This window comes from Denticeps clupeoides, chromosome 20, assembly GCF_900700375.1.
Source record: "Denticeps clupeoides chromosome 20, fDenClu1.1, whole genome shotgun sequence".
Lineage (NCBI taxonomy): Eukaryota > Metazoa > Chordata > Actinopteri > Clupeiformes > Denticipitidae > Denticeps > Denticeps clupeoides.
The window spans coordinates 16,455,795-16,482,697 of record NC_041726.1 but is presented as its reverse complement, the minus strand read 5'-3'; the positions used below and the strand labels follow the sequence as shown (position 1 = coordinate 16,482,697).

The window sequence follows — 26,903 nt, the reverse complement described above, 5'->3', positions numbered from 1 at the left end:
TGTTTGGGGAGAGAAAATACTATTCGCTGCAGAATTGAACTTTCACACATTCTAGAAGTCAAATCAAATCAACATTTAGTAACAGGTTTATTGTTTATTAACAGCCCAATTAAAAGACAATGCAGTGTCATACCAACGTTCTGTACGGTGCGATATAATAGATTGCAAATGCAATACAAATTGTCAGAATTTCCTTATAGAATTTCTCTCAAACTGTTAAAAGCAATGGAAAATTGATGCTTTTAGATCTGAAAGTTTGTTTTAGTGGTCTTTTTGGTGGATGCATAGTAATGAGCATTCCTGCACCCTCGTGGCCTCAACCGGTGCAGAGGAATGCAGCACTTAACAATTCTCCAAACTGCACATTTCTCAACACATCAATGATCTGTTTCTCAGTTACTAAACAACAAAAACAAAACTTATTACGAAAACAATTTTTTTGCAAAGCTGCAGTACATTTAGATGTATCATCTCAATATTGGTGCTGATTTAGGTTTAACACAGTTAATGTGTTTGGAGGTTGATCAGTTTGTGTGCAAAGGAACATATTTATTCTCTCTTTTTAACAGGTTTCAGTGTAAAAGCTGAGTTAGGTTAATGTCAACAAAAATGTAGAAGATTCATGTATCAAATTAAGCAAGTATTTAATGTATGTTTTAGCTGGCTGAAGAAGGCAGTTCCCCCAGTTTTTGTCCATTAGTTCATAATGATTTTTAAATGCCTTTGTTTGTAACCACTGTTAATACCGGTGTATTTTCTTGGGTCCGTGGGGAGGGTTGGATGAGGAAGGGCATCCTTTTTGCCATGCAGCCTAATCTGCTGTGGCGACCCCTAACAGAAGCAGTCTGCGAATGAAATACTGAAGTACTACCTACATTTTTATAGTGACTTCTGGACATTACACTGTTGTGTCTTGTATGTGTATCCAGCTCCCCTTTGTACATTGTTAGTATTTGAGTGCTTTAGATAAAATTGTCTTAGCCGACTCTCGAAAAGCATATATTTTATCCATAGATTATTAATTTAAGATGAGAGAGTTTCTGGCCAGTGATTAGAATCAGTCAAGATGTTTCAAGGGATTTAACAGGATATGGTTCAAGGCTAGACTAGGAGATGTCTTTTCTGCATAAAGCATTGAACGGTCATTTACATTTACAGCATTTATCAGCCGCCATTATCCAGACGACTTACAATCAGTAGTTACAGGGACAGTGTCGGTTGTTGGGTTACCTCACATAGTAAGTACATTTTAAAATGCACACAGTAGATTATTATTATTATTATTATTATTATTATTATTATTATAATATGTGTAATGTACATAGTTATAAAGATTTTTAATACAGATATATTCTTCCACTGTGTGGCAAATCTGTGGGGCAGTGGTGGCCTAGCGGTTAAGGAAGCGACCCCGTAATCAGAAGGTTGCCGGTTCGAATCCCGAGCCGCCAAGGTGCCACTGAGGTGCCACTGAGCAAAGCACCGTCCCCACACACTGCTCCCCGGGCGCTGGTCATGGCTGCCCACTGCTCACTCAGGGTGATGGGTTAAATGCAGAGGACAAATTTCACTGTGTGCACTGTGTGCTGTGCTGCTGTGTATCACATGTGACAATCACTTCACTTTAAAATCGCAGAATTGTACAACATTAAACTCATCAAGACATCTTAAAAATCCAAAAATGGTGTCAAATGGTGCATATATAAAGCTCTGAAACGTTATGCATATATACCTCTGCAAAAATACAAAATACGAATTAAATACTTTAATAAATTGTGGGACTACATGAATTCTGGTACTAAATGCCAAAAAAAACACAAGTACCATCAGGCAATGCGAATCGTGACTTCCGCTTTAAAACAGGAAGTAGACTTATACCAGAAAGCGATATCAGTCTACCGCATACAGTTCTTGGTCTGTTTGAAAGAAACGTATTAATTAAACATTGCACTCTTTCGCTGATACGTAACCCGAACCAGCATGGCCCGACAGTCGACCAGAAGCACGGACAGCAAGAAGATGGTGAGCCGCTTTCTTCCTTTATACCGTCTGCGTTGTGTCCTTTAGCCGCTAACATAACAACTGCTCTTTATATTCATTTCTTCAGGCTAACACGTTAAAACCTGCATGAAATTGCTGCGGGGGTTGCATATATAGACTGCAACGAGTGAAAACCGCAACATTAGATATCGGTCGCAATAGAGGCAACAGGAAAGGCGTTTTGTAAAGCCTTATAATATTGACTAATGGTGAAATGTTTTCAGAAGAATTATGGTTTTTAGAGACAAGTGCCATATATTCCATAATGCTGCCATTAGGCTGTGTTTCTAATGAAAGTCTCCTTCTGTGTTTGTGATGCTCTTAGAATGTCATTCTGTAGCTTGACTGGGATCATGTTCTATCATTTGGACCTCCAGTGTAGCCAACAGGTTGGTTGGGCTGGGTGGTTGAGCAGATTAAGGACTGATACCTCAGGAGCTTCGTCACAATTTGCAAAAACCACAGTGCGCTGAAGCTCACAATATGACTGTTAATTTTGGCTGTTAATGTGGACCCTGAAAGAAGAGCTTAATATAGCTTCATGTCACTATCTTTATTGTAATTTCAGCTAATTCAGTGTTAGATTAGATGTTACATACTGAAACGAAATTCCTCCAGAACCTGGTGCTACATGTAACATATTGAACAAAGTTGCAAAAAATGCAACTGGGCTACATAAAGTTCAAACGGGACAGAGGCAGTGAAAGAGTAACATTTAACAAAAACCATGTAGAGAACAATGAGACAGACAGCGCTAAACTAGTGGAATGAATAATACATGTTAAGTAAAATAGTGCAGATACTGCTGTGCAAAATGGAATGGTGCATAGATAGATAATATTACAGACATATAATATTACTCAATACAACAGAGGTAGTGTGTGTCTCCGTCCAGAGTGGAAAGTCCCTGAGTGTTCAGGTGTCTGATGGCCTGTGGAAAGAAGCTATTGCACAGTCTGGTAGAGAGTGCCCGAATGCTTTGGTACCTTTTTCCGAATGGTAGGAGGGTGAAGGGGAGTAGGATCCTTCACAATGCTGGTGGCTTTCCTGGTGCAGCATGTGTTGTAAATGTCCACTATGGAGGGAAGAGACTCTTTTCTCAGCTGTCCTCACTATCTGCTGTAGGATCTTGCGGTCTGGTCAGAATGCTCTCAATGCTCCCTCTATAGAAGTTGGTGAGGATGGGTGATGGGAGATGGGCTTTCCTCAGCCTCCGGAGGAAGTAAAGACTCTGCTGGGCTTTCTTGAGATTCCAGGAAGAGGTTCTCTTCTAGATGAAAACAGAGGAACTTTGTGTTATTGACGCCACACAAGATCCGTCGATATTCAGTGGAGAGTTTTTTCTCTGTTGTCTTCTGAAGTCAACAATTATCTCCTTCATTTTGTCCACGTTCAGAAATAAATAGTTGACCTTACACCAGTCCATCAGTCATTGCACCTTCTCTCTGTACGCTGACTCATCCTTCCTGCTGATGAGACCAAGTCTCTTTCCAAAATTCAGTGTTGGTGCAGCCACGTTTTGCCAGTCCCACAGTGAGATTTCCCCAGGACGCGCCATTTCTGTGTCTGTTGCTTTAAATGCTAATGAGGAGGAGAGTTTGGCTCAGGCTGGAAGTGGTGTCTGCATTTTTTCAGAAAACCCACTGGTTCTACAGCGTCCCACGTGACTGAACAAAATAAATAAATTTGTGGTAATTTCCAATCACAAACAGGAGGTAACCTTTCCTTTTATGACTACATAAGGGGACAAATTCCAGATCAGACCGTCTGAGCTGCCTCTCTCTGAACAACCAAAGCACTCTTTGCACATTTAGAGCATTTTAGAGCATTTTTACACCTATCGCCATTTCTAGCGACTGCCGGACCATAGACAGGCTAGAGGAACTTCTATTAATGTTAAACAATCTCGAAAGTCACATTTTCATGATAGGGTACCATTATGGAGATGTGCTTTTTTCCTCAAGTAGAGAATTTATAATTCTATTGTCATGTGTTTAAGTATACTTCAAGACACTTCTTGCTTACATTTTTAAATTGAGCCAGTCCCTGCTGTTTCTCTTTTTACTATCTGATGTACAGATGAAATGTTTCATCACAATTAAAATGAATCAAATCTCTCTGTCTGTGTTTAGAATTCTGAGCTTTTCACTCTGACCTACGGAGCTCTGGTCACACAACTCTGCAAGGACTATGAGAATGATGAGGAAGTCAACAAGCAACTGGACAAGATGTAAGCAGGTGTACTTGTACCTAAATATCTCTCTCTCGCTCTCTCTTTTTCTTTTTCACTCTCACACATACACCTGTCTGCATTGGGTATCACAACTGGCCATTTGTTCATGAAAGTGCAGAAATATCTGACCTCCGTCTCATTCCTGCAGTCACTTTCAACTAAAAAAAGGTGAGTGTGTGCCTCTGGGGATCTGTGGAGCTTGTGACCCTGCTGAGCATACAATCACCTTTTCTCTTAGCACAGGCCTGAAATAGGCTGCAGCTATTTTTTCATCTTTGTTAATTTGCACTTCAAGGTTACCTTTCCCTATCAGCACAAATCCATTAAAACCTCTCTAATAAAGAAACCCACAGCCTGTGGACGAAATGTTCATTTGGTTTGGCATTAGGCTAATCGACCTTCACAGTCATGATAAATTCTCCATGATTGGGTTATGGCCAGGCATGTGCGGAAAATGGATTTATCTTGACACTTAAATCAGAGAAGTAGGATTAATTGTAACTAAGAAATTACATTTTTGTTTAGTTGTTTTATCAATTAATATGTGGGGGTGGCATTTACCAATTTCACTCATTTTTGTATGAGGAGACAAGTTAATTTAGTTAATCATTCTTACATTAACTCCGCTTTTTGAGAAATGTTGTTATTTTCACCTGAGATTATGTTCATTTCGGTCACTTCATGATCAGAAATGTGATTCTCTTTCTTTCAGGGGATATAATATCGGCGTGCGTCTCATTGAGGACTTTCTGGCTCGCTCCAGTGTTGGGAGGTGTCAGGATTTCCGAGAAACAGCCGATGTCATTGCTAAGGTAAGAAGAACTCTCTGTGGTCATGGAGAAAGACACAGACCTGCTGAAAGTGATTTGAGTGTAGAGCTGCTTTCATCACAGTTTTTAGCAGTTCCTTCTTTTTTTTATTTAAACTGAGGGATTCGTAGGAGAAGAAACATTCCAGCTATGCTCTCTCAAAACCAACTGGCCTGCTGGAAAAGCAGAACTGAAGCCTTGGGCCACTTCCGTTTCTTTTGCACTTGTTGTTTTTGGTCCTCAGTGCTCCCTAGTAGCTGCTGTTCTAAGTTCTTGCCAGAGCAGGATATATCTCAACCCAGCGAAGCATTAGTTCACACTCCTGGAATCTCTCTCTCCCCGTCCCGGGCCACGTTGTCAGATGGTAATCTCTCACAGGTCTGTTTTCTCTGGACTCTGCACTTGTGATCAGAATGCTGAGGTCTCCCAGGATTGCTCCCCTGAGGAGGGTTCAGAAAGCGAACTTTGAGGACGAACGATTTGTGGAACGTTAAAAAGAAAGAAATCATTGTCTTCAAAATAAAATCCTTTCATATGGCCTAAAAAGTCAAGTATTTTGAGGCTTCTTTACTTTGGCAGGTGGCGTTTAAGATGTACCTGGGCATCACCCCCAGTGTGACCAACTGGAGTCCGGCTGGAGACGAGTTCTCCCTCATTCTAGAGAGCAATCCCCTGGTGGACTTCGTGGAGCTGCCCGATAACCACAGCAACCTGGTATACTCCAACCTGCTGTGTGGGGTGTTGAGAGGAGCTCTGGAGATGGTAAGTCTTAGTGTTTATAGGTATTTAGCACCTACAAACATGCAAGAATTCTGGCCCGACAACCTCCATCAACCGCCAAGACCAGAGAGCTAAGGACACCAGGGACAAGATTGTCTTGTCCCAGTCTTTTGCAGGTGTACAATCTACAACAGGCAATCAGCTTAGTGAGAAGAGATCAACTGTTGGAGCAATAATTAGAAAATTGAATCACTGACAATCTCCCTCGACCTGGGGCTCTCTGCAAGATCTCACTTTGTAGGGTATAAATGATCTTGAGAATTGTGAGGAACAACCCATAACTATATGGGGGAAACTGGTCAGTGACTTAAAGAGAGTTGCGACCACAGTAACAAAGGTTAATATTTGTAACAAACTACATGCAGTAAAATTCTTCAGCACACAAAACATCCCCCTGCTTAAGACAGCACGTCCAGGCCTGTCTAAAGTTTGACAGAGATTGTCTGGATTATCCAGAGAAGGATTGGGAGAATGTCTTGTGGTCAGATGAGAGCAAAAGATGTTGCATTTCAAGGGGTAGAATGCGGAGTTGCACCCCAAGAACATCATACCCACTGTGTGGCATGGGACTGGAAACATTATCCTTTGGGGCTGCTTTTCTGCAAATGGGACAGGACGACTGATTCATATTAAGGAAAGGGAGCCATGTATCATGAGATTTCTGGGCAAAAACCTCCTTCAATCAGTGAGAGCATTGAAGATGAAACGTGTCTGGATCCTCCAGCATGACAATGATCCCAAACATACCACCTGGGCAACAAAGGTGTGGCTACATAAAAGGCTCTGGAGTGGCCTAGCCTCAATCCAATAGAAAATCTGTGCCCAGTGACATCCCCAAACATCAAAACTCTAGAGATGTTCTGCATGGAAAAATGGGCCAAAATACCAGCTACAGTGTGTGCAAATCTGGTGAAGACCTACAGGAGAACGTTTGATCTCTGTCATCGCCCCCCAAAGTTCCATTACAAGTGAAAGTGAAGTGATTGTCATTGTGAAACACTGCAGTGCAGCACATGTTGACACACAACTAAATATATCCTCTGCATTTAACCCATCTTCCTTAGTGAGCAGTGACCATGAAAGGCGCCCAGGGAGCAGTGTGCGGGGACAGTACTTTGTTCAGTGGCAAATTGGCGGTTCGTAGACAAATAAATTCTTAAATCATACAATGCAATTTCCTGGATTAAACATTTTTTTTTTTTTTACTTTTACGTTCGGTCTCTCCCAGTTGAAGTGTACCTTTGATGAAAATTACAATAGGACAACTTGCATAATTGGTGGCCCCCACAGTACATGCACAATGTACATGAGTCTTATTAACTTATTTCAATCACACAAGTTTGTGGGATTTCATTTGCAAAGCTAATTGATGTAATTAGAGTGACCTTCACTTTGACCATTGCCCTTTATCCTTTATATCCCCGTCTAGGTCCAGATGGCAGTGGAGGTCCGGTTTGCTCAGGACACCCTTAGGGGAGACAATGTGACAGAGATCCGCATGAAGTTCATTAAGAGGATTGAGGAGAACCTGCCTGCAGGAGATGAGTAAAGGTCTCACTGTCATGAACATCCCAGAAACTGGGATTTGAAGGGCCGAAACTCGAAAGAAACTTAATCTTCAGCATGAGAAGAGGGCCAAGGCCACAGACATCATTGTCTCCTGTCTTCAGTTCATCGCAAGTCATGGATACCTCCTGCACACCCTCTGCCAGATACCACCAGACTCTACACAGCTTCATTTATTTCTGAAAACACATTCAACCTCCTCTCTTCTATTTTATTGACCAATGACCTACATTACGTTGTGTATTAATGTTTCTCAGATGTATGGTTACATATACATTACAGTATGTACAGATTTTACTCAGTCTCTTAGAAATTTATGTTGAATTGGACTGTATATTTTTCTCTATGATTTATATTTAAAATGTAGAATTTCTGGTTCTGAGGAGTATCTGAATATTCACAAATAATTTTTGCACAGATTGTGGGGACGTAATTTCTTTTCCCCAGGAATTAATGCCCCAGTTTAAAATAAAATATTATCCAGATTTTTTTCCTGTGTTGGAGTATTTTACCATGCATATATATATATACTATAATATTATTTCCCTTCTTAATTGTTTCGTTAGCCCGTGTTAGCCGTTGGCTGATTGCAGCACATGTACTGAAGTGCTCTGCTGGAACCCCTGACTGGTCACGTACACCCGCGAACATTGTGGCTCACTGTTATTACAGTCTCCTGAATGGCTAACAACATGAACAAGAGCCTAATTCATCTCAGGCGTTTACTCAGGCCTGATGGAAGCAATCACCATTGGCTCATTCCACGGGCGTCGTGTGTGCCGAGGTGTGGCAAGGCAGGTCCACAGCGGGTTCCAGTCACCTGCTCATGGCATGACGTCAGACTGTATCAGAAGTGGCCGGTTAACAATTTGATAACACACAGGCCTGTTAACATTTAGCTGTGCCAGTAAAGCTTTTTCAGGTTGTCCATTCATAACCACTATTCTAGAAGAAAGCAACTCAAATTTTGTGTAAAGCTCCACTTGGACTCAGAGCAGATGGACTTTTCCCATCAAAGGGCAAGGTCACTGTGACCTCACCAACACAAATCTCTCTCAATTTGCCACAGTGTTGATGGTCAGTTGTTCGTATATGGGACTGTGGGGTAGTTATGGGTGCAAGTCATGTACTGTTATAGAAAAGTGTGTCACTCTATCATAAATCATTTGAATTTCTATCAGAAAAGAAAGAAATGAATCAGTTGTGATCATGTCAGTTGAGTTATGCATGACATTTCAACAAATACATTTGATTAAATTCGTTCAAATTCAGTGATACACATGATTCTGGGAGAAAACAGACACCTTTTTTTATTTAAAATAACCAGCAGAGGTAGCTGTGAGCCTGTGTGCTTCATTGTCTGTTTACTCTCTCCTGTCTGCCCTTAGTGTCTGCAAATGTTGCTCTCGCTTTCCTGAACACAACCTGACCTTTCATTCACAACAAGGACTTTTCATTCAGGAAGCCAAATCTCAGCCCGATTATGCAGATAATAAATAAATAGTTTATAGTGTGTATGTTGGAAGGCATGCAGGGAGGAAATGGTTGTGAGCGGACATTCAGTGTAAATCACCAGGTAGAATTAGGCCCGCATGGGGGGCAGGGTGATGCTCAGCTGGGAATGTCTGGGGTGCAAAATTTCTGTATCACTCTTCCATATGCTCGCAGGAATTCCTGTTGTTCCCTTGTGCTGCAGTTCTCGCTGCCTCTCTGTCTGTGTGACTGGGCTACCAAGCCATGGCATGTGAAACATTAGTAATAAAAGGACGTGGATGAATTTCTGGGGATGAAGAATTCACTGTGAACTGCAGATATTTAAGGACGTCTTCTGTGAAGGTCGATGATTGATTGACGTACAGGATTTGAATCAATATGGCCGGAAATGGGGCCTTGAACCACTTTCATAAAGATTCTTTCAACTTTGGTGCCATCTAACAAACCAGTAACGCTGCTGTAAAGCATGGCTAATCGTTAATGACCCACAATTAATTCTAAAAGGTTCTGTCCATTAAATTGTGCATTCATTAGCAAGTCTGCAGGGTCCACTATGGTATGCATGTATGCAGTCTATTGTAACCTCATCAGCTCAAACAAGCCTAATATATTGACTGGATTCATACTTGAAGCTGCTGGTGAAATGGGCTAGTGCCAAAGAAATTGATCCATGATCAAGGACTACTTAATGCCAATTAAATCTTAACCACATCTATTGCACACATATTTGAAGGAGGGGAACAGACTGAAGTTCCTTCTGGAATTTTTCTACTCTGTTTTTTGGGCTATACATGAAATAAATGTCAATGTTCTTTGAGCAGCTTGGTCATCAGATGGGAATTTCCGACCACAGGGAAGTGTGGTTTACAAAAGTTCACAGGAGGTCAGTCATGCACAAAAGTAAAGTCCCTTTATGCACAATTGTGTTGTCAGAAGTGAAAGGATTGTGATACAGCACACGGTGCACACAATGAAATGTGTCCTCTGCTTTTAACCCATCACCCTTAGCGAGCAGTGGGCAGCCATGAGCGGGGAAGCAGTGTGTGAGGACGGTGCTTAGCTCAGTAGCACCTCAGAGGTTCGGGATTCGAACCGGCAACCTACTGATTACGGGACCGCTAAGCCACCACTGCACTGCCCTTGGTGCTGTCGTACCAGGTTTTCTGAAGCACCGGTTGTACCGAGCAGCCGGTCAATCCGTTTTTTGTTGCGCTATCCCATAGGTACGTATCGCGTTTAAAACAGGACATAATAGCGGAGTGTTTTTACGCCCCACTTTCCTGGTGGAACTGCACTGCAGTACTGCAGGGTACATTGTAAGCTCAAGACTGACTCAGGAACACGTTGATATGTTAGTGTTTCTTTCCGAAAAACTAGAAATGGCAAATAATAATTTAAGGAACTCGGCAGACAAGTGAAGATTTGGGTGAAAATTTAAGCGCAAGTGAATTTGTACAAATTGTGTTTGTAAACGTGTTCTTTTCAAGGCTTGTAACTTATTTGGTAATTAAACTACTAAAATGTTTAGAATGCCTTGGTTTTGTTACATTTATAATAATATTAAGTATTTTTCAGTCGTGGAATATTTTGTTTAATTTATACAAATGTTTACATTTATAAATAAGAAGTGTTATTCTGACATGTTTGTTTAATCATTGTTTGTTATTAATAAAAATAGCTTGTTGTTCAATTCATGGGGCAGTGGTGGCCTCGCGGATAAGGAAGCAAGGTTCGAATGATGATCCACCAAGGTTCCACTGAGGTGCCACTGAGCAAAGCTCCGTCCCCACACACTGCTCCCCGGGCGCCTGTAATGGCTGCCCACTGCTCCCCCAGGGTGATGGTTAAATGCAGAGGACTCATTTCATTGTGACAATCACTTCACTTTCATGTTTTTGTGTTTTGCTTTGGTACCGAAATTGGTAGCGAGAACCGTGGATTTTTTTACTGGTATTGAATACTGAAATTTTGGTACCATGACAACACTAATGTACAATTAAGTTTACCCATTTCAAATGACTGTTGTGATCAACTGGACAGCCAGGTCAAAAGTTTGACATTTCTTGGTGCTACTGCTTTCAGGAAATAAATATTGAGTAGCTGGATACAGAATATGGACAGAACATGTTTAACTCCCCATGTGCTCAATTCCCCATCCCCAGCACTCAATCTGTCCAACGTCTGCCACCAGCACACCTCATTTTTACTGCTCACTTTCACTTAAGAGACTTTTTATTAGGACAGCTTTAGCAAACAAGTAGCAAATGTTGCAGACCTGATACAATACACTCCGATCTCGGTTAAGCCCCTTAAACGCTTCCATCTGGCATTTATAGAAAACAAATGGGGAATGGCACGCTGCATCAATAAAATCCTCTGGATGACCTTTTCCTGGTCCGGGGTTACTGAATCCCCCTCATCAATCGATCCTCTCTCATTCCTTTAGTCTCATTTTCTGTTGTTTTCAGTGAAAAATTTCTCATTCATTCTCTACCTGATGTTTGGTCAGTCTAGAGAAGGATCGTCTAGACATGGGAGGAGAGAAAACAGCTTTTGTGGGATCATGAATCATTCTGTAGGCTAAGAGTAAAAGTATTTGGAGGAATACTTTCCCCTGCCACAGAGAGATGGCAAGCAGACGGAGGGGGTTTGGGAACAACAAGGACAGCAGTGGTAGAGAACAGAGAGCTGAAGAAGAGGGGGGGAAATCCCCCGACTGTGCAGAAGAGAAGAAGAGAAACAAAAATATTCAGGGCTGATGTCACAGACAGAAAACTCACGGAAAAGAAGTGTGAATTCCACAAAGGCCACTGCTGACTGATTCTTTACTCTTTAATTTCAATCTTTCATTCATTGGACTCACCTCTAAAACATTCTCTGGTTTCCCCATCTGGGCAAAAAGATTGTAATTGTCTAGGTATGGGAGTAAACTATGAATGAAAGGAGGCACTTGGACTTCTCCTGCCCACATCTTCCTATTCATACCTTACAACTTAGATCAGGTGTTTTGATTCACTTCATATTATCTTCTGAAGACAGAGAGGAGGCGAGAGTATGGGGTCGTTTTTCACATCCAGACATGCTTAATAGTGCACAGATCTGACAGAGGTCGACCTTTTCCACGCCATTCTTTTGTTTGACTTTTCAGGATGTGTGATGCTGGGGCGAGCACCCCTCTGCTTTCATTTCCTCTTCAGCTATTGTTCTTCCCTTCACTTTATAGATATTTTTTTTTCTTCAATTCATACACTCCAGTTCCCGCTCATCCTTGTCTCCCTACATGCCTGCCTAACCTTTTCACTCATGAGTGTTTTTATGTGAGCCAGGGACCATCCAACTTGCAAATGAAATCTGAGAGGGGGGGAAAAGTGTCACATTTAATTTTGCACAGTTTGGCCCCTGAGGTGCACCATACCTCGACTAGAAGTCCATTATTTCAGGGTCTTGTCTCCAAATACACACTTATATCAGTCTACCCGGACATAAAAAACATTTTTATTTCTTTGAAAGGTCAGCAGGGTCATCTGCAGTGGTAAAGCTGCAGCTACAGTACAAGTCTAGAGCCCAAGCATCAATGAGCCTTTGAATGTGTCCATTTTGGTTCAAAATAAGCACACCGAACAAAACTGTCATGTTGTGGCTCATCATGAACATGGTGAAAATGTAGGCATATTGACATGAAGCATCATGCTCATTAATTTTCCGTTAATATACACAATCACGGTAACAGTCAATATGTTTACATGACATGAGAAATTTAAATTATTGTGGACATTTGACATACATGGAAACAAATTATCTGGCCATGTTTGAACTACTATGATTTCAGTGCATCAAACATGCATCAAAAGTGTCCGTCAGAAGCTAAATGTACCGAGCTGTAAAGCTGTCACTCAACATGATACCAAATTACCCGCAGGTAAAACATTTGTCTATTGTTTTGGTTGGTGACATAATAAGTTAAGATGATTTTTCATGTGTTAATAAAGAACGCATTTTATCTCCATAAAGGCCAGCAAATGACCTGAGCAAAATCTCCTATTTTACACTAACAAGCTGAAATTGGTGGAGTCATACCTACATAAGTAAATGAACAGTTTTTTCTCCCTATTCATGTAAACTGGGACAGTAATGACGAGTCAAGCTGTACCTGTTGTGCGGCTACATTATGCATTCAAGATATATGGAGTCATGGCCCACAAGTCATTCTCTGTATCCTTTTTGTAATGTTAATCTTCATTTAAGCACAAGTGAATCCTAAATGCTGGAAATTAAGATTTCAGAGCATAATAAGAGCATAATAATCTTTAAAAAAACGCTATCGCACAAAGTCTCACTATGAATAGGTTCTTGCAGGATTGTTATAATGGCTCTTTATGCCCCCCAATAATATTTCCCTGAAAGAAGGAATTGTGCTCCACTGCTGTGTGCCTTTCTTCTTCCCCTTTTCCTCTGAGACTGTGTTATTATTCAAATGGCCTGAGCTGGAGAGCTAAACAAGGTGTGACACATGGCTCCATCACCTAATCTCAGGCGCCCGGTGATGTCATTACCAACCCTGGGCGTGACAGGTGCTCAGCCCTTGTGTCAAAGGTGCCTCTTGTGCTCTAATGACCCAGACCACAATGTTCAGGCCCCTCCCTGTGTCATAAACTGGATCCAGACCCCTCAGAACATTCCATGTGTAAGTGTGTCCACAGACAGTGCCCCCTTTCAGAGCAATTACGCAACAGTACCAGGAAACACCCAAAAGGTGCTGCTAGACCATGTTTGAGTTTAACATACTTCACTGAACGCATGATGTAATGATTCAACTTTCCAGAAAGAGTACAAGCACGCTTGCAGTGACACACACCTCACAGTTTCATAAGTGGTCTTATTGTTTGTGCCCAAGGCAATCCGAACGTTGAGCAGGGGATGTGCAGAGTGGAGAAAGAATATGTGAGAGATGGAGTAGATCTGCTGTTACCGCTCCAGATGAGTGAGTCTCCATCCTGTATGAGAAATTGCCTCTTTACAAAAACCCAATACATTCAAATATATTTCTTTGGAAAGAATATCATGCTGGGATACACAAACAATATCTCCAAGAACAGGGCACATCTACAATTCTATTTGTTTTCTCCTTCCATATTAGGATTATATTTTTCAGTATGTGAGGGCAAGGTTTGCCTTAGTGGGCAGCCATGACAGGCAACCAGGGAGCAGTGTGTGGGGACGTTACTTTGCTCAGTGGCACCGTGGCGGTTTGGGACGTCTGCTTTATTACCAGCTAGGCCACCCCTGCCAGTTAAAGGCTTTCTTGGTTGGAGCGTCAGTCTTTGATTCTGGAAGATTTTATTTTGTTCACCTTTATTTATGCCCGCAGTCCACCTACTTTCGTGACCCCATGGTTGTCACGTGACTGGTGCCCATGACAGATTCCACACACAAACCTTGGGATTACATTACATGTGTAACAGTATTGCATTTTACTGAATAACTAGTTGTAAAAGCCCAAGATGAAATTACTGATTTGAACATATACAAGAGAATCACACCCCAAAATTTCAACATTTATATATATATTGATGCATCCCATACATTTTCTACAATGTCACATGATGTTTTCAAATACAAGGTCTGTGTGGACGCTTTGATTTTTTACAATGAGCAGAAAAACTTTCAGCATTCACTACGCCCTTTGCCTTGTAACAGTCATATATACTTCTAATACACCTATGCTGTGGGTGGAGTTAACCATTTGCCTGATGCATCGAGCAGACTGGTTCAAGCTCTTGTGGTCCCTTTATTATTTCATTTTGTATTATATAAAAGCAGAAACGTTTGGTATCCGCAATGTCCCCATCTCATGTATGAGCTACTGACAGTTGCCCGGGTTTGGCGGAACTCAAGTGATGTAAGCATAATAATTAGAGAGTGTGATGGAAACCCCAGCAGTTACGTGAGATTCTCGATCTTCCCATGTGCCTCCATTCTCTGCATGCTTCACCAGAGTTTACTCCATCCCAACCTGAAGCCACAAATGGTTCAGACGTCCCTAGCATCAGCTGAGCATGGAAAAAATTCTAAAGCTACTTTCAGACCGAACACGAGAATTTTTATACTGCCGACAGAAAAACACCATGATCTTATCGATTATGTTCTGCACTGCATCGATGCAGACTTGTCCATGCCTACATTATGATGCATACATTAATTATACAATTAATTTTAACACCACTGCCTGATGCAGTTCATTTCTTGCTCCATTTGGACAATGATTTGAGGGCATATTAGAGGTCATGCATATATATTAAGTGCATATAACTGTTAAATAATTTACATTGACATGAAAAAAGCAATACATTAGACAAGAAAATGTGAAAACAATTAGTTTATAGTTTACTTAAGTCTTAATTTAAAATTTCAAAGCCTGAACTTATTTTGCTGAGTAAATATTTTTATGGGAGCAGCACACTGGCCAAACTCCAGCTTATATGAAGTTAGCATTAGGAACTAATGCTTGACACTTAAATAGAAGACAGGGGTGTCTTTGATGTAGGTAATGTTATTATTGCCAGGGGATAAAGACGCAGAGTTTATAGCCTGCTTTTATTCACGTAAAAGACACAGGAGTTATAATGGATCTCTGACTGCTGAGACCTCACATATTTACTCAATTTTGATAATAACAAAAGACTTTCGCTTTGGTCTCAGGGTGTTTCAGGAATGGGCAATAAGCCAAGCATGAAAACTCTACAGTCCTAAAATATGGAGAAATGGTGTGATTAACACTTTATTTCAAGTGCAAAACAGGTTTTTATTGTAATTTCACATGTAATCAGTGTTCAAATACTTACAGTAGTTACAGGGACAGTCTCCCTGGAGCAACTTAAGGTTAAGTGTCTTGCTCAGGGACGCAATGGTATTAAGTGGGATTTGAACCTGGCTCTTCTGGTTCACAGGCGAGTGTCTTAACCACTAGGCTACTACCACCAATCACAGTCTCTTTTCATTGTCTGAATTCATCACTGGCACTAGATCAGAGTGATAAAGGGGGATTTGACATTGAAAGAGATCACTCTAAATTTCATCCACACCTTTCTGTTCATTTCATTCCATTATGAATTTACCAGCGAAGAAACGGTGATGCACTGTATGCAGAGATTTTTTTTTGCAAGGGAGGGCTAGAGGTCTAGGACTTCGGATTACATCCACCAACTCTCAAACAGCACTGTCCCATCCCCACCACCATTTTTATTTCACTCACAGATGGTCTTGCACATTTATAAGAAAAAAGAGTAAATCCCCACAGCAGCTCATTACAGTTCACATTTTTACCTCTTTGCCACACTGGAGAAATATCTTGGTTGCTCTTATACATGATAGGGGACACCTTCATTCCTAATCTAACCTTCTGTGTGAAAACAACAGCAGTAGACAGTGAATAATGTATCTGTGGGTAGCGTACAGGTAATGTTTAAGTGCTTTTCACTGCTGATTGTTTATGGCTTCCAATTAATCATAGTAAATCTTTCACAGTAATCACGTGCAAATCGAAAGTTTATTCAGACAATATTAAGGCTGTGCACTTGTATGTTTTATACATACATTGTATGTACATTGTATGTCTTCCCCTCTGTGCAGTTGTAGCATAAGCAAATTCATTCAATAAAGTTTTCTGATTCTGATATCATTTCATGCCTACTGCATATGTTCAATTTGAAATAAGTATAAGTGCCTCAAGTGTAGCAAGCATTCACTAGCAAGCATAAACTCAGCTTGCTAGCGAATGAAAATGAAGAGCTTTTGGGTGGAGATCAGGGTTGCAGTCTGCTCTGGGGATGGCTTTGTTCCATTTTCCCACCCAGGGGAATTCACATCCAGCAGCATTCTTAGCGGATAGTTATTGCGGGACATCAGCAGTCATCACAAGGTCAATGGGATGAAATAATTTACTACCCTCATCCCCATTTTGCATGAGTGAGCAAACAAATGTATCAAAGACCTGCACTATGGTGGAGGTCAATGGTCATCCATCTTGGAACTGTTTGAGGTTCAAAACATGAGAAGAGTTTGTCTGTTCTTTCTCTGTCTAGTTTAGCTAGAAAAGAACCACTCATATGAAATTATTGCATGGCCTTTTGCCCTTTGGGTGGTGGATCTGTGAAAAATAGATTGTATATCTGTTTAACTCTCAAAAATTGCTGATTATTCATGTGAATTATGCACTTGCCATATATTGCTTTACCACTGCAAGTAAATACATTTTTCTTTATATGATTGCCTGAAACCAGTGGATTGGCTTTCTGGCCCCAACCATGAAAACTCAATGAAAACCCACTTTAATTACACAGAATGACTTTGCTCTGACCAACATGGTGCATGGCTAAGTTTAATAAAGCATTCCCTCTTCCAGACATTGTGTCTGAGACATTCACTTTTATTGTTCAAAATGTATGAACGCTTCATAGAATGTATAAACTTTTGGACAAGTTATTACAAGTGAATTGTTTTGCGTATTTTTGGAAAAGCATAACATGTCATAAAGCTCTGTAAAGGTGTCAGGAAGAATATTTGACTCTTTGTTCCCACATAGTAATAAACCTTAAAAAAATAAAAACATTAATTCCTTCAAATCTGCTTGTTCACATATTGTGATTCACATTTTATTAGTAATCAATGCAGAAGTCCAGGCAAGTCCAAATGGTCCATGTTTATTTTTGGACTTGCAGCTGTGCAGTTTGACTCTCCCAGAGCACAGAGTGTGATTTATGTCTTCCAGGAAGCATTCACAAAGAGTGTATATTCTCAATCACCTCTGCAATGCAATTCTTTTAACTTTCTACTTATTTATTTCTATATAAGCTGTGTATGTGTAAATGGAACATTTTGAATAGATCACTGTGTGGGAAAGAAAGCAAACAGAACCAGAAAACCCCTCTTGGGACATTCATCCAGTGAGGACTCACACTGTCTTATCTGAAATCAGACAGTGAACAGGGTCACCATGAACTATTTAATTAATGTCTTTTCTGTGGACTATGTTGTCCATTGCACCAATTTTGAATTTGGGTGAACTTGTTTACATTTACATTTAAGGCATTTGTAATGGCCAATTGTAATGGGTGGCCAATGCTGACCCGTCCACCACAAAAAGCTCCAACAATGGAAAGAACTGGAGCGTCAAGCAATGGAAGTCCTCGTCTGATCAAGTTTTCATGAAGCCTGGGTGCATGCGTTTTGAGTTTTGAGGAATGTTGACCTGGCCTCCCTGGAGTCTGGACAAAAATGGTGCATGGAGACCTGGTTGGTTCACACAGTAGTGGTGTTTTAGATTAAACTTCAGCCTTTGTATAGTTCACACACAGATTCTGATATCTTGCTTGTTTCAGTCAGAGTAAAGGCTTTTTATTTGTATCATGCTCAGAAGTAATTTCCTGATAGGGAATTTCGGGGAGCTGACCAGGATTTTGGGAAAGATGAAAAAGAGCAGATTTGGTTTTGCTGTCTGTTTACAGTTGGGAGAAGAAAATCATTGCCAGATCTGAGTAACGTATTGAGACATCTGCTACTGATGCAGGGTTCATAGATGTAACTAAATAATAAGTGCATTTTATAATATGGGCAAGGTACTAAAGTTTAGTTGTTGTAATGAACATATGTTTATCATTCATTCCTATATAAATCAGGCATAACATTCATTCTTTGATAGAGTGACATGAAAACCACCAAGCCACAACAGCAGCCCGATCGAAATGTGCCTTTTTTCTGTCTGCATGTTGGTGTATCTGTGGTTTATAGATGCTTGCCAAACGCTGAACTTTAATCTTTGCAATTAAGAGGTGCAAGACTGAGATTTCTGAGTTTCAATTGGGGAGGGAAAAAAGTTTCGGGCCAGGAAAGAAAGTTCTGTGGTCGCACTCCATATTCCCATTTGTCAAGGAAATCAGGGTTGGACTGGGCCAGCAGTAATGATGGTCAGACAGTCTGTCTCTCTCCTCTTTCTCTCTCTTTCTAACACAGACACACACATTTTTACAGCTCTGTTTCTTCCTCACTCTCTCTCTCACACACACACACACACACAGGTTCCCTCACTTCCCTGGAAACGGATCCCGTCCCCCCACCCCTTTCTTTTCACTATAAATTTATGTGTGGAACCATGATGTTCACTTATCCGGGCCTTGAGGGGAGGGTATTTTTCTGCACAGTGACACACAGAGACCCCACCTATCCCATCTGCAGCTAGTCCACCTCAAGTTTCTTTCTTTCCTCCTGCTTCAACTTCTGTCCCCTCCTCTTTCTTTTTCCACATCGAGTCCTTCGTCTCTTGAGTTCGTCTGCCGTGTCTGACTCTGGCCTTGGGAAAAACCGCAAGCTTTCTGCGTGCCTCTCACCAACAAAAGGACTTCTGAAACCCTACTCTCTCCCCTCATGCTAACCTTTTTCCACTCACTCTTTTTTTTTTATTACACACACACACGCACATACACTTCTTCTATATCTACTGCTTTCTGACTCCCTCTCCACAGGACTTTTCGGAAACAAGCAAACTCATTCAAAGCAGTATTCTCCTGGACATATTTCTAATGCAATTGAACTGCAAATCTCTTTGGTTATGCTGTTTGCTGGGAAAGCCACAAATTCTTGCTTGTTTTGGCCCCTAGACAATTTAATAGTGTATATTATACGGGTCTGCATTGGTATGGGATTTAACATGGCACCCCACAAGCTTGTTCTGTGAAGCCATCAGTCAGTCAGAATCTTTTTATTGTGTGTGAAAAACAGGAAAAGGGTGGGAGGAACCAATGTGAGCGAACATGATTTCTCCATTAAAAGTTCTCCCCTAACTGAAACATAAGGAGTTTGCCTAAACATTCAAATGATGAAATTTCAAGACACAAAAAGAAGGCTTCGGGCCTAAATGTGGTTCTGCCTGTATAAATGAATGCCAATGTGGATGAATTAAAGTGTTAAAAAAGGATCCAACTCATAGTTATGCAACACCTCTTCTGCCCAAATATTCCATCTGTTTACAGATGGTCTCTGGAACCAGGAACTCTGAGCAGCTGCTGACAGCCATGAACAACAGGCATTACAAGGCTGATCACTGGAACATATTTGATGTGGGAGTAAAATGAGAACTAGACAGATGATCGGAATGCCTCTTAATCTTTTATGTCTGGGTTCATGCCATCAGTAACGTTTTTTGGAACCCTCAAAAATAAATCTTTCAAAACTCAAATCAGACAAATAATTCTGACTCAAACATTTGCCATTTTGTTTTGAATCATAAATATATATATTTTTTGTTTAACAAAGCCATTTTTTCAGCTTTTTCCTGAAGTTGCCTTGAGGCTAAAGCCCCTCTAGAAGTCTCCTTGGCACAGAGCCGATACTGCACATGTGTATTGTGCACAGTTTTTCTTTTTGTTAGAAAGAAACATAATTACATTGATATTTACTCAATGTATCCTTGTTTTGTTGTCAGCTTTACAACTTCTAGGCTTCTCTGTTTTGCATTTCCTAACCAGAAAGCAGGTTTAGTAAGACATATGAACTCTTGAAATTCTGTAAAAAATCTAAATAATAATAATCATCATCATCATCATCATCATAATCACAATCATAATCATAATATACATTTTATTTCAGGGCACCTTTCTAAAACATTATAGAATATAAATAAATAAACAAACAAATAAATAAATTAAAAATAGCAAAACACTAAGTATGGCTTAACAACAAATATGCAGTAAAGCAAGTAAGTCAGCTTAAACAGATGAGTTTTGAGCATAGATTTACCTGAAAGAAAAGAATGTACATTTGTAATGTCAGTTGGAAGTGACTTCCAGAGCCGAGAAGAGGAGCAACTGAAAGCTGTGTTACCCATGATAATAAGATGGGTCGAGTGTGCAAAAGATGACCTGAGAGAGCTTGAAGGCGTGGCGATATGAGGGAGGTCACATAAATAATGAGTAGCAAGGTTATGGATGCACTTAAATGTGAGATTTACATTTTTTAAATTTTACAGAAAGGATGATAAATGTTAAGCAGATGAAAATATGCAGACTGTGTGATTAATATCAGAATGGGATGAGAGCATTCTGTTAAATGGATAGACAAAGGGTCTGTGCTGGCCTAGCGGTTAAGGAAGTGGCCCCGTAATCGAATCCCGAACCGCCAAGGTGCCACTGAGGTGCCACTGAGCAAAGCACCCTCCCCACACACTGCTCCCTGGGCGCCTGTCATGGCTGCCCACTGCTCACCAAGTGATGGGTTAATGGCAGAGGGCACATTTTGCTGTGTGCACCGTGTGCTGTGCTGCTGTGTATCACAATGACAATCACTTTCACTTTGAACTGGGGAATAATCATTATATGGGAAAACTATGAAATTTGGTGGCGGCTGTGCCAATGAGTAAAACCTCAGTTTTATTTTTAAAGTGAAGTGATTTTCAATGTGAAACACTGCCGCACGCCACATGGTGACACAACAAAATGTGTCCTCTGCATTTATCCATCACCCTACTCTAGTGGGCAGCCATGGCAGGTGCCCGGGTAGCAGTGTGTGGGGGCGGTGCTTTGCTCAGTTGCACCTCAGCGGCACCTTGGCAAATCGGCATTCAAACCGACAACCTTCTGATTATGGGTCCGTTTTTTTACTTTCTAGGCCACCACTGCCCCATGACTGTTAAATTTAAGAAAATTAGAGGAGAACCAGGATCTAATCTCCATAAGACAGTCCAAAAGGGATGTAGGTGGAAGGGAAAAATTGGGTTTTGATGAAATTTTGGAAACAAACACTGCTTGTCATGTGTGATTTCATCTGTTTAATTTAATGTATCTTGTTTATTATTATTTATACAATAAACCAACCTGGAAATATATCTGTGACTGGATCCTAGCCATCTTACTATTTGTCTTTGTACTTGTGAAATCCGTGTCCAATCCAATCTAAAAATAACTTTATGATTTGTCCCCATATTATTCTGTAAAAATGGACACAAGGAACAACAATGGCAATTCCAGCAATGAAGGGAAGACCTCAGAGAATTGACCTTGTTTAACTGACTAGATTAATTATTAGCAATGTATTTAAACCCTGAGCCCCCAATAGAGGAGGAAAAGAAGCAAGAGTAACCGTGAAGATGTTCTCTTTTATACCCTTGGATATTTCTGCCTTGTCCAAGCAGAACTCCTCAAACAGTAAGAAAGTCAACAAGACTTTCTGTCATGATACGGTCCGGCACTCCGGGTCCGTAGTTCGGTATGGAGATTCAGTATTAAACCCCTGTTTCGAGTGTCCTTTTTCCTTGCCATGTCCAATTGGGCCTTTTGTGCCTTCTTCTCACAGACAAGAAGTTACAGTTTGGGTGTCTTCATTAAAGTCATGTACCTGGAATTACAATTCTAATTGCTGACATACAAGATTGTTTTAGACCCTATTTTTTCCTGTTGAAATGACGGTTCATTATCCTTCAAGTTTTAAATAATGTGTTAACAGTTCTTAGCCATATTTTAGTACTTTCATAAATCTTGATTTCATCAAGTTGTTTTTTTCCTTGAGACAGGCCAATAATTTGGCCCTTCTGAGACATCTTTTCCACAGCCATGGGTTGTATCTTTCAACATGTTTGTTTAAGAATAAAGGAAGGCATTCATTCCATTTGAGAAGATTATTTTTCAACTTTTCACATGCAATTTAATCATTGCAGTAAATATCCAGTCTCTTTCCCATTTGATCTATTGAATCCATGTGGTGACTGTCATACGTCATAAACTAGGATTCATTTACAAGTGCAAAACGGATATGAGGTGAGTTGAGGTTACTAATTTAGTAGTAAACCAAAGAAAAATACAGTGAAATTAACTTACAATCAGTAGTTACGGTAGGTACAGTAGACTTCCTGGAGACAGTTAGGTGTCTTGCTCAGGAACACAAGGGTATTCATAGGAGTTTGAACCTGTACCAAAATTATATGTACCATTTTATTGGAATTAGTATTCTGAATATATACAAGTCTGCCATACAACCCAGACAGAATTCTGACTCCATAACTCAACTCATGTGTATAAAGAACTCATTTTCACATTAGTGTCACGTGTCGCCCCTCACGTGCCCCGGAGACACGAAAATTTAAACCTATGTGCACCTGTATTTGGTGCTCTGTCATTGTTTGGCCTTCACCCGACTTAAACACAGCTCACTTACTCTCCGCTTTGTCTTGACTGTTTTTTTGCAAACGCTTTTGGTTTGCTTTTGTTCACTGAGCAAACTCGCCCACTCCATCGCTTTTGGGTTTTTCATCTCCACCAACTATTATTATTTTGGCGCCTTTGCTGTTAGGGCACGCGTGACAGAATGACACACCCCGCAATAAAACCAGCAGATTTTGCTGCCTTGTGTGATCAGGTATCCTGGCAGGCCACAGTCATTGAGCATCTGTCGCAGGAGGTTGCACTCCTGCTGCAGCCTTTACAGGAAGTAGCTGTCAGGTGCCGGGTGCACGGATCGCCTGGCACTCCCGGAGCACTGGATTGGCATTCACCACTCTTGCTCTTGTTTTTGTGCCAGGTTGCCTTCCTGATCTCCAGGTCAGCAATGTCAAATGAAACCTTGTGCAGCATAAATAAATTAGTTTTGTCCATCTGGGTTTTTGGTATTTTTTACAGAAGCGAAAACTGCTGTGTGCTGTCAGATGAGACATAAAGTGTAAAAGCATATAAATGTAAAAAATATAAAATTTTTAAAGGATATTCACCTCATAATTCACCAGCATAATGCATGATGTGACATTTTTTATTCTAATGTGTTAAAGCATATAACATTACACTTAATCCAGATTCTTCTGTACTATTATTTCTAAGGTGACGTGCTTGTGCGCCAACACTTTCTCTATGGTTAGGCATTGCCATGTCATACAAAGAAGACAGTGCAGGACCAAGCCATAACATATAATGTCATTCTGTTGATGTTTATTTCTTTATTAAATGTATTTTTTCCATTTGTTCATCTTGTCATTTATGTGAGACTTTTATTAACATAGAATTCTGATCTAAAATAAAAGAAATGTATGTAAAAAGCTTTGGTCAATACAGGGGTAAAGGACACATAGCCATTCAGGATTCATGGGAGTCACTGGATGCGACCTGTTTTGTCTGCATGGAAGGTGCATATTGTCATGATTCATGCTGGACACCCACCCACGTTACTGTGGACAGGAAAGAGAGATGATCGCTAAGACCAGGTAAGTTCAGCTTCCATGTTATGGCCAACTAACAATGACCATGTGACCTTGGATCCACAGATCTTGTCCACTCCTGCTCTTGCACTGGTAAAAAAGTAGCTATTATTTCCTGCCTCTGTTGCTCTCTCCACACTGTCATGTCACATTTGTGGAATTTTGTACGTTTGTCTTGTCTCATCTGTGTCTCCTCCTACAGTTGTGGCCAAAAGTTTTAAGAATGACACAAATACTGGTTTTCACAGCTTTTTACTGGTTTGCTGCTTCTGATTTTACTGGTTTGCTGCTTCTGGTTTTATTTTGGCAATTTGCATATACTCCAGAATGTTATGAAGAGTTATCAGATGAATTGCAAAGTCTTATTTGCCATGAAAATTAACTCAATGCCAAAAAACATTTCCACTGCATTTAAGCCCTGCTACAAAACGACCTGTTGAGATCATTTCAGTGATTCTCTCATTAACACAAGTGAGAGTGTTGAGAAGCACAAGAGCATTCTGTCATGCTGATTGAGTTAGAATAGCAGACTGGATGCTTTAAAAGGAGGGTGATGCTTGAAACCATTGTTCTTCCTCTCTCAAGTCATCACTGTGTTGCATAAAAGGGCTTCCCAGGCAAGGATATTGCTGCTAAATATGCACCTAAATCAAAAACTTACCAAAAACGTAAAGGAGAGAGGTTCAAGTGCTGTGCAGAAGGCTTTAAGATGCTAAAGAATTCCAGCAAATGCCAGATTGAGGCAGCATTTATCTTCATTATCGATCATTATCTTCATTATTATCATTAATATTTTTGTATACTGCAGCCTCTTCTCTACCCTGTGAATGTATGTTTTCAAAAGGAACCACCTAACACCGTAAAACAAATATTGTTCCTTAATAAAAATCTGTCAAATAATACATTTTTCTAGTCCTACAAGCACACTAAGCACACCTATAGTTATATTAAAACCCTTAATATGATCAATTACATTTTTATAATTTATATATATTTTGTTCTATAATACAAAGTATTGGGGTATACTAGTCATATATATTAAATGTTGATTTAGTATAGAAAATTTTAATATGCTATCTGTTCAATATACTAAAATATATACTAATTCAATATACTGTATTCATATCCTTATATAATAGTGGTTAAATAAAAGAAAAACTACAGTTTAAACATTTGCACTTCATTTAACCAGCAGGTGTGTCTATTTATGAAGATTCATCTGGCCATTACTACTTACTAACTAACAGACAAAAAAATAAATACACACACACACACACACACACACACAAAGATAGGTAATTGGAATCATGTCAGGTAAATTAGGACTAAAACATAGACATGGCACCATCTGGTGGCCCTGAGGCACTAGGACGTGACATCTTTTTACAGATGAGTGGCCATAAGATCAACTAATGAACAACTTTTATCAGATCATAGCCAATAACGAAAAATAACTAAAAGTGTCAAAGGACTTGATATGAGTGGGGGGAACATTGCTCCATGTGGTCTTAAGACGTTGTTCAGGATTTTATGAAAGATGGGTTCTTCCAAGCGATTCAGCAAATTGCAAGATGCTGAAAGAAGTCCACCAAAAAATGTATCTACCTTCAGAAAGAGATTGTACACATTTGATTTAAATGGGAGCTGTGTAAAGAAAACTACAAAAAAGCAGGACAAGGTTTGCTAGAGACCTCGTAAACAAAGACCAAAGAGATGAATCACAGTAACTGATGTTTTGAGCAAAAGATGGGGATGAAAATATGATGAATTGGAGCTGCTTTGCTGCCGCTGGTCGTGGCCAGCTCACCATCACACAACCGTTTCTGAGAAATCAGTGGAACATTTTGCCAACTGCAGAAAGAGCAGAGGAAGCCCCATGTGGATTAATTTATTTATTTTATTTTTTTTCTTTTTTTGCTTTATCAAAGAGACATGCAATTTTGTCCACTGTAGCATTGTGCTGTCTAGATATGTCCATAATGATTTAATCGTAAATTAATTGCTTTTTAAGCAAAAGCAGTGAATGACAGTAACACTGTTCAGTAACGTTGTCTGTCCCAAGTCTCCTTAGAGTATCACTGGCCTTCACTTCTTATTTTAGCAGCTTCTAAAGTGCTGCAGCAGGCTACTGGGTTTATATGTCTAATTTGCATAATTTTAAGATGGCAATACAGAACTGTTTACTCTGGTGATGCTTTATTGGCACCCTGCATCCTTGGATTTCAGCCACAATAACTGCTTCATAGGACTAAATACTAAGTATGGTCTGAATAAAACCTTTAATTTTATAGCCCTATACTTGGCTCCAAACCCAAAAACAGAAGCAAAGTAGGCCCCGCTATATCTTGGACACTGTGGAAACACTTCCTGTATTCACACAGGTTTCCTGTAGGTGCCCTATTCACACTACAGACCAAGGTATGTTAGAAGTGCTGGACGTGTAAAACCTCTTCAGTCATGGAAAGCCCAAAATATGCAGGTTTGCAACCCTCTACCGACATGCTTTTCTGAGCCGTGCTATTTTTATTTATCTTATCTCCCTTAACATACCTTTGATCTTCCAATCCATTTTATTTTGTTTGCCTTCCTGCAGATGTTTTCTCTTTACCCGTCTTTCTCACTCTCTTTCATGCTCAGCATGGTCCAGCTGTAAGGCAGGGCAGTGACAGGTTGGCATTTCGGGGGGTTCTGGCAAACCCTGCATCCTTCTTTCTTTCCAATTCCTCGTCAGACCAATCTGTGAGACTGTGCA

At 40.3% G+C, this 26,903-nt stretch overlaps 1 protein-coding gene across 1 annotated transcript; it reads left to right on the top strand.

Moving 5' to 3' along the window:
* Positions 1 to 1,866: 1,866 nt before the first annotated feature.
* On the top strand, positions 1,867 to 7,918 carry trappc3 (trafficking protein particle complex subunit 3). Its single transcript, XM_028964073.1, has 5 exons — positions 1,867 to 2,022; positions 4,173 to 4,270; positions 4,986 to 5,085; positions 5,662 to 5,844; positions 7,292 to 7,918. Exons 1-5 carry the CDS (start codon positions 1,981 to 1,983, stop codon positions 7,409 to 7,411), a joined length of 543 nt encoding a protein of 180 aa, XP_028819906.1. The 5' UTR covers positions 1,867 to 1,980; the 3' UTR covers positions 7,412 to 7,918.
* Positions 7,919 to 26,903: the final 18,985 nt, after the last annotated feature.